The sequence below is a fragment of the Lepidothrix coronata genome, unplaced genomic scaffold (genome assembly GCF_001604755.1).
Source record: "Lepidothrix coronata isolate B3197 unplaced genomic scaffold, Lepidothrix_coronata-1.0 Scaffold251, whole genome shotgun sequence".
Taxonomy (NCBI): Eukaryota; Metazoa; Chordata; class Aves; order Passeriformes; family Pipridae; genus Lepidothrix; species Lepidothrix coronata.
The window spans coordinates 312381-324859 of NW_016690431.1; the positions used below are offsets into that span (position 1 = coordinate 312381).

At 32.7% G+C, this 12479-nt stretch overlaps 1 protein-coding gene across 4 annotated transcripts in view; it reads right to left on the minus strand.

Annotated features, from left to right (window-relative positions):
• CACNA2D1 (calcium voltage-gated channel auxiliary subunit alpha2delta 1) overlaps positions 1-12479 on the minus strand; it is a 379624-nt gene that overhangs the window by 22939 nt on the left and 344206 nt on the right. For 3 of the 4 annotated variants that reach the window (XM_017835197.1, XM_017835200.1, XM_017835198.1), the window contains 11 exons: positions 12370-12431; positions 10132-10208; positions 8933-8947; positions 8184-8244; positions 6380-6477; positions 4555-4639; positions 4280-4342; positions 3177-3280; positions 1836-1922; positions 1403-1470; positions 67-105 (listed from right to left, as the gene is read on the minus strand). In XM_017835197.1, coding sequence (XP_017690686.1) covers positions 67-105; positions 1403-1470; positions 1836-1922; positions 3177-3280; positions 4280-4342; positions 4555-4639; positions 6380-6477; positions 8184-8244; positions 8933-8947; positions 10132-10208; positions 12370-12431 — 759 coding nt within the window. The remainder of the gene's footprint in view (positions 1-66; positions 106-1402; positions 1471-1835; positions 1923-3176; positions 3281-4279; positions 4343-4554; positions 4640-6379; positions 6478-8183; positions 8245-8932; positions 8948-10131; positions 10209-12369; positions 12432-12479) is intronic. The other variant, XM_017835199.1, reaches the window with a different exon arrangement.

The following is a 12479-nucleotide window of genomic DNA, read 5'->3' on the forward strand; positions in this document are numbered from 1 at the left end:
TAAATCTAGAGAGAATGAGTGAATTTTCATAATCTGTCAGATAACATAAACTGAATGTATTCTTACCATGCTATTTCTCTCACATCCACAGATTTCACTGTTGCACTAAAAAACAAAAATACAGTAATCTTCACAAAAATGTTACAAAACCCTCTGTATTTTGCAGTTATATTAATCTATCATGACAGGAACAAGTGACTCTATTTTCAGTATCTATATATTAATATAAATTTTGAGTGCATGTCATTTATTACAAATTTCTCTCTGAACAATTCAGTAATTATTCAGTAATTATCAACAGCACAATCTGCCTTTCCCAAAAACTCTGATACAGGTCCCTTTACAGATATGTTCAATATATTAGAGATAAATAGTTTGGAGGACTTGTCAGAACGTCAGTGTTGTGAGCATAAAGTAAAAGAGAAAGAACAGGTACATTTCCATGTGTTTGAGGTATGGAAAGAAAGCTTTCAAAAAGAGAAAGCTTCACCAGTCTCAAAGTGTGGGAATTCTACGTGATAAAGAAAGCCCATCAACCCAGTTATCTTTTATGGCTGTTGATTCCTAACATGTTTTTCTTTTGTTCTTGCAATATGTTTGCATATATGCACATAACTGTGTCCTTGCATTACGTCCTGAGCAAAACAACTACCAGATAATGTCCTCAACCTCATATTAAATCTGAGATATTCGTCTGTCTTTCTGTTTTTCACTTATGTATTTTTGTACTCAACTGTCTTTAGCATTTAAGCAATGCATCTGCTTACCCACTGACCTACAGCTCAAATACCTAAACCAGCCAGACACCAATGCCTGTAATATACAACCCACCAAGCAACATTGCCTCATCCAATATGGAGCTTATGTTCCATAAGTTTTTTCATTTTGTGCCTCTCCTTTACGAATTCAGTATCAGTTCCATGTTTTTCCTTTCATTTAACTTTTCCCTATTCCCACTTACATCTAAGCATTAGATGTATGGAATGATGTGGTTAAGCATCTATTTCCTTAAGTTCTGCTATAATGCTGCAGTGTTGGTTGCAATATCAATCCTTACTGTTCACCGTTTTTACCCATCCTCCATATTAAATAAAAATAGATCCATCAATTCTTCAGCAGATTTTATTCACTGCTACAGCATAATCTTGTAGAGAGCCTACTGGCTGGAATATGTCATTTTTCTTTCTTTTTATCCATGTTTTATAATTATGAAAGCAAGATGTACAAAATACAGCCTATTTCAACATAGATTTATTTTGTGCATTTGGATGATTTAAATACCACAACTACTTGGCAATTTCACATCAGTGTAACTCTGGCACAAAGAGTTAGTAGACCTATTTGCATCTGAAGCTTTGAGAAATGCAAATAAAGTTCAAAAAAGACTTGGTCAATTGCTTACCAGGCTCTTGATTGTGGTTCTTGTGAAATTTTCCATCCAGCTGGTTGCATCAATTTTTATTCCAACAACTAACAAGAAATACATGAAAGACTTTTTTAGTAAAATGAAAAAAAAAAAGGTAATGTAGAATCCTAAAATAAAGGGGAAAATTATAAGAACATCTAAATCTTTGAACTGCAGAAGGGTAAAATATGAGTTTTGCTCAGTTGTCTGATCACCAGCATCCTTCATGAGACTAATAAATTAAGCACTCTTACTCAAATACAACCAGATATTTGGCTTGATTTCCTCTAGCAAGGTTAGAACTGTTTCACAGAAAATAATGTTATTATAAAGTGAAGTGCCTTTGAAATTTTAATTAACTTTCTAATTCACTGTTGAGCAACAACCAAATAACTAAAGTATTTAGAGTTTCGGCACCATTCTGTCTTACCTGCTGGCTTCAGATGTTTTCCATTAATGTCTATTTCCACAGCCTTGCTTACCATAATACCTGATTCATAGCTATTGGCACCACTTTCTGACAGTATAGAAAGGGAAAAAACAAAAAACCAGAAAAAGTTAGGACGATATAAAAGCCTCTTCCTCTGAAACTTAAATTATTACTCAAATACCCAGAATGATTAAAAAAAATCCTTGTCCAAAAGCACTGACCCAGCTGTAGTACACATCACCTGTGGTAGCTCAGATACCAACACCTGCATGACTAAGAGGAACACTTCTGCTTACTTTTTTCATTCACTTTTTGTGCACTGTTTGACTGCTTCATAAAGTTACTGTAGCCTTTTTTTCTTCTGCAAACAGAGCCATGAATAGCTTTACACATGTGAGCAGCTCTGTTAAAACCAGGAGCAGAGCCAAAGATTTTATCCTGCTGTTGTTTATGTATTTTTCAACACAGGGTATACTGACACCACTCACTAACCAACAATTACTGTTCTGACAGACTTCAGCCTGTTTTCAACACTGCTTAGTATGAGAAGGCAAGTTAAAAGTACATTCCCTGAAGCTATCTGAGGAACAACAAAGGCTTCAGGAAATTCAGTTAATTATCTTTATATTTTATTGAGAAAAAGTGCAATAAATAATTATGAAATAACAGCACTAAAATATCCCATATGTTTAGGAGAGGAGTACATTGTTTGTGGTAGCATCTGCTTATAAACAAAGTTAAGAAGGTTAATGTTGCTCACATCAGTCATGAGCACTTACTGTTGTGCATATATAACTTTTAAATGTCACGATATTTCAGACAAATTGGTTTTGGTGAGTAATAGAAATTAGAAATAGAATTCAAAAGCAAAGTTTAAATTAAGGTGGTGCAGTGGACAGAGTTGTGAACTCTGGACCTTTTTACCTGCTGCCCCAAGTCAGGTTTGGTGCTGAGGCAGCATACAGAACTCAATCCAAATATGACTTTTTAGGTAGTGTTATTGTCTCTGAGTGCAATTTTATTTCACTTCCTTTTAAAATAATTCTGCTAAAGTAGCTCTGTAAGAAAGTGTTTCAATATGTTAAATGAACACCAGTACCCTGGATATTTTCAGCTTCATTAATTCTGAGTATACAGGGCCACTGGAGTTGATGAAAAATTATAATGACCCTTGTTTGGTGCCCTCCTAGCTGCCTGTTCCTCAAAGGGGTATTGTCCCAAGATTTCTTTCCTTATGAAGTGTCCCACTTGCATCTTTTGTCAATGACCTCGACTGATATGGAAAACTTCCACTTACATTGGACTAGCTAGCTCTAACATTTTGAAACAGTGATGACTTACTGTTGTAATATGGAGCTGTGAAAATATAGTTGTTATTATCTAAACTCCTTTTATAGAAGCTGACTTCATAAGTTTCAGCATTTTCCAACCAATCTTCTCCTGCCCTAAATACAAAAAAATATTAGTGATCAAAAAAGACAGAATCTCATTAAAGTTGTGCTGCAGGTTATTTTCTTTTAATGTTTCACGGTTGGAAAAAATGTCAGATTCATTCTTCTAGTCCTCAGATTTTGTCAGTTTTCACTGGTAAACTGGCAGGTGTCATTATTTAAAAAACAAAACAAAACAAAACAAAACAAAAAACTTTTGAAAAAAAAAAGAAAATAGTATTCTTGGAACAATATGAATCCTGTCTCATCACTTTTAGATATATAGAGCCAAATATAACTGCAACACTACTTACAAGAAAATCTAAACCAACTTTTACAGCACATGCTATCTCTTGAGCTTAATCCTAAAAGATTTAGTATCATTAATAACCCCAAAATAGGAAAGAAACTGACCTGAGGAGTAAAATTCATTGTTATTTTCACATTTGGGGGAAACACAGAATAAACCAAGAAAACAGATAAATCTGCCATTTACCAGTATGTCTCTACTGGTGCCTTCACTATTCCCAGTTACTCATGGGGGTATCTAGTTTATTATAAATCCAATTTTGCATCCCCTTTTTGTCCTCTGGTAGTGATACATTTTTCTCTCTTGAAGTCCCTGGACCATTTGGCCTGATCTTCGTTTAAAAAAAAATAAATCACCTGTTACTTTCCAGTATTTGCAGCCTGCCAAACAACTGGGTGCTTGGGAGTAATTAGGGATTAGCAGGGCCCCACTGCTACTACAAGGGCATTGCCTTTATTGCTGTTCTACACTGATTAGAAACTTGGATTGCAAGGACCTGTCATGAAAATAATGTTACCAATCAGTTTGAAGCAGTGACACAGGTAAAATCAAAGAAAAACAAGACATTCCATTCATTTCCTAACTATCAGTACAGATTAGACTGTAGGAGACTGTAGTTTTTCGTTCAATAAATCCACTATTTAACATTCTACCCTTACATATTTCAAAATTATCATATTATACTATTTTATAATAATTCTTACCTTTTGGGGAATACTCTAGTAATTCCACCATCTGTAACAACAAATTGTGCAACAACTCCATCACTGTAAAAAAATAAGATTTAAAATGAAAACTGACTGAAATTCTCACAAGTTCCTATGTCAAGGGTTGCCATTAAAGTGCATAATTGTGAATTAAATACCTATTGTTTGTAAACATTAACTGCATATCTGTATATACATACAGATGTATATTATTTTAAAATCAAACTTTGAAATGCATTAAAAAAATCACAGTCAACAAAAAGAATACTTACAGAGACAGTTTACTCCAATAATTTCGGGCAAGTTCATCTGTAAATCCTGCATCCAGCAAAACTCTAATGACCATATCGGTATTACCTATCAAAAGAGTTAAGACACTCATCTGAAACCATATGAGATGGAGTTTCGTTAAAAGGCTAAAATGAAATTCTGAGTTGGCTAGTCACAAAATTTGGACTATTTCTATTAGACATACTGGCCAACTTCAAATTACATCAATTAATTAGTGTGAAATAGATTGCTCTCACACTGTTGAATTCACTTACACATTTCCTTTATTGTATCCTAAAAAACTTATCCTTGTGTAATAGGAATAAGCAAGATAATAAGGGTATAGTTCCCAGTTTTGCAAAACCTCTATGTTAAATCTGGAAATATTTTCAAAGCATGTTTTTATTAAAACACTTTTTATCTTTTTACAGGGATGTCATGTTTAAATTTCTTTAAAAAGATGTTTTGAAGTCAGTGCTTTGCAAGTATCTTTTTCAATACAACTTTGGAAGAGAAAGTTCTTATAGTATATAGATTATTCTTTTTGAAAAGCATTTTTAGCTTTTAGTGTTATTAATTCCTTTAGTTAACACTGCTTTCTTATTAGGGAGACTATTTTTAAAGTAACTTAATTATTAGGAAAAAAAAAAGAAAAAAAGCCAATTTTGACATGTATTCCAAAATGAAATATAGAAATATGTAGATAAAATTTTGGAAAAATTACTTATTAAGCCCTGTTGTATACTACAATATCACTAAATGTGTCCTCAATATTTGCTTATATAGGTAGTGAATATTAAATTAGAATTTTTATTTATTAACTGCTTTAGTCATTGGAAGTGAACACTTTCATTTTCAATGCTGAGTCAAGGGATTCAAACAAAATTTCAGTCAGTCAGCAATGTGTCAATGAATAAGATCACTTTACTAAAAAGTACATCAAACACCTACACATACACACAAAAATAGCCTTTTGTGAGAAGATCTCATATCTAAGTGCACATTCCTCCAGTTACATGGTCTAACAGAGAGATCCTTTCTGAATTGATCAGTGATCCCTGACAGAAACATGTTAAAAAAACCTGGGGAATGTTAGAAAAAAAAAAAAGTTTATTCCAACTATTTATAAATTACTAATAATGCTAAACAGATGTATGTGTGCAAAACCAAATCCAAACATCAAATTTTTCATGAGAACAAGACTTCAATACCTTACCGATGGTTCATTCAAAAGTGTTTATTCTAAACAGAGGTTAAGGCCCTATTTCAAAACATGAATCCCAAAGCCCAGGGTCACCACTGCAGCAGTTACATGGATCTGTGGTCTTGAGTTATTTAAGCCCGAATGAGATCTCTCTAACCAATTTGTGACCCAGTAATAGAACCTCCTTATCTTTTGTTCTAGTTGTTGGCTATTTTGGTTCTGGACTCCTTTACTTAGTTTGGAATAAAATGATTAGAAAGCAGACTGAAGATTTCATTACAAGAGTTTGAGTCAATTTGGGACTTTGGCTTATACGCTGATGTGAAAAAATATAAATTCAAAATATTTGGAGTGTATTAAAAAGAATCAGTAGTTATTTGATGCTTGAACAGAATGCTGAGAGGAATTATGGAAAACACTGGATGCAAAATGCCCCGAAAACATTCTTAAATAGAGCCAAAAACTTGCAAACTAATTTTACAATCTCTATCTTGGATAGAAAATCCTGACACCAGATATATTTCTACTAAAAAAGCAAACCCACAGGATTTAAGCATGACCTCTCATTTATTAGAAAGTATTTTTCTAAGGAAAACTTTCAGTGAACTGAGAAGCATACTTACATGATGAACTGCTTGGAGTATTTCTGTCAATAAATTCATTGAAATTTAATAGAAATTCAGTGTTGTTTTCTGATTTTTTTACATCATTACAGTATTCTCTGAAAAACAACAGAATATCAGCCTTCTCAGATTTGTTCCCTTTGCTACCAAAGCAGACAATTCTAAAGCCCAGCAGGATTGTACTACTATGATGAGGAAGCTGCCACTACTGTGCCAATTGACTGCCCCGTTCAATACTGAATAATGACTGTAACAATTATTTCAGGCATTACAGGAAAAAAGGTGTTCAAGTGCCTGCCTAAATCTGATTTTGAGGAAAACTGCGTGTATGAAATAGGGCATGGTTTCCCAGAAAAAAATCAGGAATGTGAAATTAGGAGATCATAATCTGTAAACTAAATATAAAATTGCCCAGTGAATTTAAACAGCTCCTAGGTTAAACTGTACTGGAAAGTACAGAGCCTGCTGGTGAAACATAGTCACTTCATGCTCAACTAAGGTCAGATCTATGAATCTATTACCCATAGGACTCAGAAGAAGTATTAAAGGCAGTTTTAATAAACATAAACATATAAACATTCTTTGTTTTGACATGCAAAACAGATAAACAGTAAACTATTCTTTACACCATGTAATAAAGCACTATATCATTAGGTAATTCACTCAATGCAAGCAAGCAAAATAGAAGTCACTGGGTATTTTGGAAGTAAACATTGGATGGTGAGTGGCATTAAACAACTTTAATTAAAATGTAGAGAGTATTTAGTAGTCAAGCAGAAGGCTCTCTTTTTTAAATGAGCTTTTAATATTTAATGAATTTTACTAACAAAAGAAGTATGTTCAAGTATTTCATACGACTGAGATGTCTTATTACCCTTTATTTATGTTACCACAATCCTGAAATACTATAGGCAGACTTTGTCTTACTATACCAATATTCACATTTAAACAGAACCACATATCAAACATACTTTGTTGATGTAGGACAGCCTAACAATTAGGGATTTGTTGGAAACTGCTAACCGGTACAATTGATTATCAATAACCTCAGTCTTTCAGAAAAATAAATTAAACAGTTAAGCTGAGATACATTTTAAGATAGAAGAATTTTACATACCATCAATCTAGTCATGGAAATTAATCTATTAATTGAAATTTAAACGTATACAGAAAATTATCAGATAAGTAAGGAATGCAAAAATTCTCAACTGATCTTAACTGTAGAGTATTTCCTTTATATATCATAACTATCTTTTAGACAAACAATTTTTAAAACCTGTTTATCATACTAGGTTTCCCTTGCAAACATAAATTTAAAAGGGCAACAAGGTCCGTACAATTTCACATAAAAAGCCCCAGGGAACTAATGAATTTAATCAATTTTCAATCACTTAATAATTTTTATGTTCAATTAATCAAAAATTAACTCATCCTTAAGTGATAGAGAGCTTTGAAACCCTTTGTCTTGAAGCTGGGAAACATCTTGACATAGGTATTATGGAACTTATTTTAAAAATGAGAGCCTAAGGTACAAAGTTGTAAAATCTTAAAAGTCAGAACCATAAGAAATGAACACACACGTATAAGTTTTCCATTAAAACATCTATATCAGATTTTACATCTCTCTTTGATTGATATAAACAGGAATCAGAGCCTGAAGATGCTATTTACTTTCCAGCAACAAGATAGACAATTTTTTACCAAAATGAAACTTTATTGGTCAAGTCTGTATTTTTTATGTGCCATTAATCTGATCAAATGCCTATTTGCCGAAATAATACTTATTATTGGGAAATTAACTAACCTTGGTGCTATAAACGTATAGCCAGCTTCATCAAAATGATCAGGCTTCAGTGTTTCTGAAACTACAAAGATGAAGAGTAAACACCAAGTAAGTGAACTAGGATTTTTGCCATCATTTCTCTTTTCAAACTATTAGGTTAACTTTTGCATGCATCCATGAATTTAGAAAGAAATGTTTATTTTGAGACACTTTCCTACTAATATACTGTGTACGTCTCAGTATTTCACAGTATAGGAAGCAATTATCTTATATACAATATACATCTGGAAACAAGAAGATATATCTAACAATTTGTTTAAAGGGGACATTTAATTAGCATGACAACATGAAAACATATGAGATGTTTTCATTAGAATTACAATCTGATACAAAGAAATATTTGGGACACTAATTGGTTAGAAAATGAAGAAAAATGCTCCTACTATTTTCTGCGATACAGTTTAAAAACTTCGATTGTATTAATATCACTGTCAATCCTACTGAAAATAATGGTTTTAATAGCTGATATCACTGAACATTGATAGGACCAGACAAAGAAGGATTAGAGATTAGCAACATATTGAAATGTGCATGAAAACGAAAAAATACTTCACTTTTTTTCCCCTTTCTATTGCTATGGCACCCAATGATTATGGAGAAAATCCTGAGGTGAGTAATACAGAGGAGAATATCCAGTAGGAATAGGAATATAAGTGAAAAATATCAACTGCAGTAAACAGAAGGAAATTGAGCAACAAGAATATACTTGCCCTGTTTGATTGTGACTATCCATCAGAAAGAGAAAGCAGGGAAACAGAAAAAAACAGGGTAAAGCACAAGGGGTCACAAACCAATATTTTATTCAAACAGCCCCTTGAATAAAAATATTGTACATAGATAGATCAAAGGTTCAATTTACATACAGCTATAGTCTGGAAAAAAAAGGACAAACATCTCTGAAGACTGAAGAATATGCCCTTCTCACTTATTTCTCAGTACCTTCTATATACTGTGGTTATTTCAAGGGTCTGTTTTGCAGGTTATATTGATATAAGTGCAAAACCAGAAGATCTAATCCATCAAGATAACCATATTCTTTCCTTAAAACTTTAATTTTATACTGCTTACTATTGGACAAAGTTACAAAATAAATCACTGATTATTAAAAAGTTATTATCCGACTACATATGCAGGAGGCAATGGTAGAGGAAAGTGATATAGTGCTACCAAGTTTTCTCTAAACTAACAGTATTTATGTCTGTCAGAGTTTCATTGTGCTTTTCTAACTTTCTATTTAACTACATACTTGTTCTAAGTATAAAGTTAAAAGGCTGTAATAGGTTCTATTTCATGTACTATCTAGACCACATATAATAAACAAATAGCATTTCAATATTGACAAGTGGAATTTCTAGCTATCTCTCCAGAATTGGTAAATGGCTTGAAATTAGTCTAATCTAAAAACAGAATACAAACGTCCACTAAAACTATATGTAAAATGCAAAATAAAAGCCTAACTGCAAGCCAAACCACACAGGGCTTTCACATTGCTTTATTCCTACAGGTAGCAGAGGTCATCTGCTAAATATTATATCGTAACTAAAATACAAAAAATGCTTTATTATCGTAGTCTATATCACTACATTTTGCTAATAGAATGAAAAAAACCCGGTATCCAGACCCTTAAAATGACAGCAACAGAGGATACACAAAGCAATGATTCTATAGGCACAGAGCAAGGAGGAAGGGATTGTCAGTGGAACTGGGGTACCTGCACATATTCTATTTTTATAGAATATTTCTTGCACCTTGAATGTTACAATGGATTAGAATCATTGCTGCAGATTTTGGGTACATCATGATAACATCAGTGAATTCCACAAAAGTTATGAATTTCAAACATTGCTTTTTAAGTGAATCTGAGACTTGGCAATACTAGACAAAAACAGGGAACCTTCACAGTACTTACATTTGGCTTGAGTTATTGGTTCTTCTATTTTGGCTTTAATATAATAAAAGCTGTATGATGGTAACACCAATGCCAAGCTGCAATAGAAATTAGACAAGTAAAGCAATTATGTTATTTCCAGCAGTTTTCCACTTTCAGCTTCTCTGTGTTTTGAAAGCAATTAATAAGTTTGGAGATTGGATCATTATGAGATGAGATGAGATGGTCACACAGTGACATACCAGTCTCACACTTTGTAAGAGACATGAGTAGGTTTATGTCAGTCCTGAGCTTCCCTGTATTTACTTTCATTCTTATTTATATTTTTAAGCATTAAATGCATTTTTTAACAGATAGGTAAGGAATTTCCAAATAATTGCAAATAAAAAAAAAAATTATTTCTTGTATTTCCCTCTGACACATTTAACATCCCAGTGTAACATGTCACAGTAATCGCTGACTGCAAAAACATCATTTAGTACTGCATAGATTTGCACACATAATATAATGAATCTCCTTCCACTAATAAAGCAACTATCAATATTCATTAGAAAATGCATCTGGCAATACTTGAATTCACATTATAGTCAAGATCCAAAATATGTTTTTAATCATGCAGTCACCACTAATAACTTTTGAGCATAATTGTGTAATATCATTTTAAGACTTGCAGAGATTTGCCACATATTTTCTTCTAGATTATATTTATTTTTGTTCAAAACATATAAGACTATTTGCAGCTAAATTCAATATATATGTAGAAGAGTTCAGGTCTAAAAAGGTATGTAAAGGACAGAAAGTATGAGTAATCATTAAATAGGTAGCATCATCTGCCAGGTCACATCCTTAATTTTCGCACTTGGATTTCATCTGTGCAGAACTGCAACAGTTTCTAATGGACACCTGCAGAAATTAACATTAAAAAAGTTTTACAATTGAGCCATAAAGGAGCTGACCTTTAATGGCAAATTTGCCATTTAAACAGAATGTGAGTGAGATTGCTGAATATTTAGTGATATCCTTCTACCAATTCTCCTCTAGGGAAATCAGTGGCAGTTTACCTGTCATTAACAGTTACTGCAAGCAGAAATTGCTAATTAAAATCTATAATTTTATGTTTAATAGGTTTTCTGTAACGATACTCCATGAATTTATTGCTGTACCTCATGCCAGGAAGCTCAGGAGGAACCAAGAAGTCATATAAATCAAATGTATTTCTCTAAAGATTGCTAGATGGCAGTCTGATAAAAAACTTCATTTTCTTACAGCGTATAAAGATAGAGGCAGTTCAACAGAAAAATGGGATGGTGACTAAAAGATCCTAGGTTTACATTCTCTTGTTAAAACTGATTTGTTTGTTTTTATATACAAATTAATGTTTGCATTCTCAGTGACTGTAACCTGGGATCCAACTTGGCTGAGGACTACTGTAATTCACCACAACAAAAACAGACTTCTGGTAAAAATTTGACTCAATATTTGTACCATGAAGTTTTGAACTAGAGTAGTTTAACTTTTCTGGGATTTGGTAAACCCTAACTTGTTTTGGATAATGTAGAGTTTCTACATTCTTTCTAATGTTACAGAGCTGTAATATACAGTGCCAGTGTTGCATTCAAGGGGGGATGTTTTTACCCATTATTTCATTTGATCCCGCTGCCATTGACCAGGTAATTTTTACATACAAAGCAGAATCCATGCTAATTAGTTAAACTTGTCAAAAATAGATTCAGATTTCAGAGATAACCAGTAGTACAGCTCCTGCTCCTAAGGTCCCATATGAAGGTTAGAAAGATCATGTTATAAGCAATGACTGTGACTGAAAAGTGTTTACATAAAACAGGTTACATTTTTTTATTTAGACCAAAACATTGCATCTTTCTTTTTAATACATATATTAAAGCAGGAACATGGAGATAGTGTAAAGAAAAGTTGAAATAAGAGGGGGAATCTAACAGAAAGTATACAAAAATCAAATCATACTGTGATACAGCAAGTAGGAGGAAAAGTGATTCTTAACATCAATTATAAATAATGTTTTTTCCTACATAAAACTCAAAAATTGGAAAAAAAAATGAGGTTCTAGTCCTTAGAGCAACAAGGAAATCTGTAAAGGAACCCAGAAAATCCTACAGGCCTGGATACAAAGATCATCTTGTCCTGATTTAGCTAGTATAGAAAATGTAATGCTGAAAATATTAACCAAAATAATCCAAAAGAACATTAAACTAAGCAAAGGAAGTCAGTGAATTGAGTTACCTGTAATCAGTGCCATTCACAGCAGTCCATGTATATGTTCTGTTTCCTTTATCAATATACCTCTATAAAGAGATATTAGTAAAATAAATTTTTAAACTCTGGATCTTAAA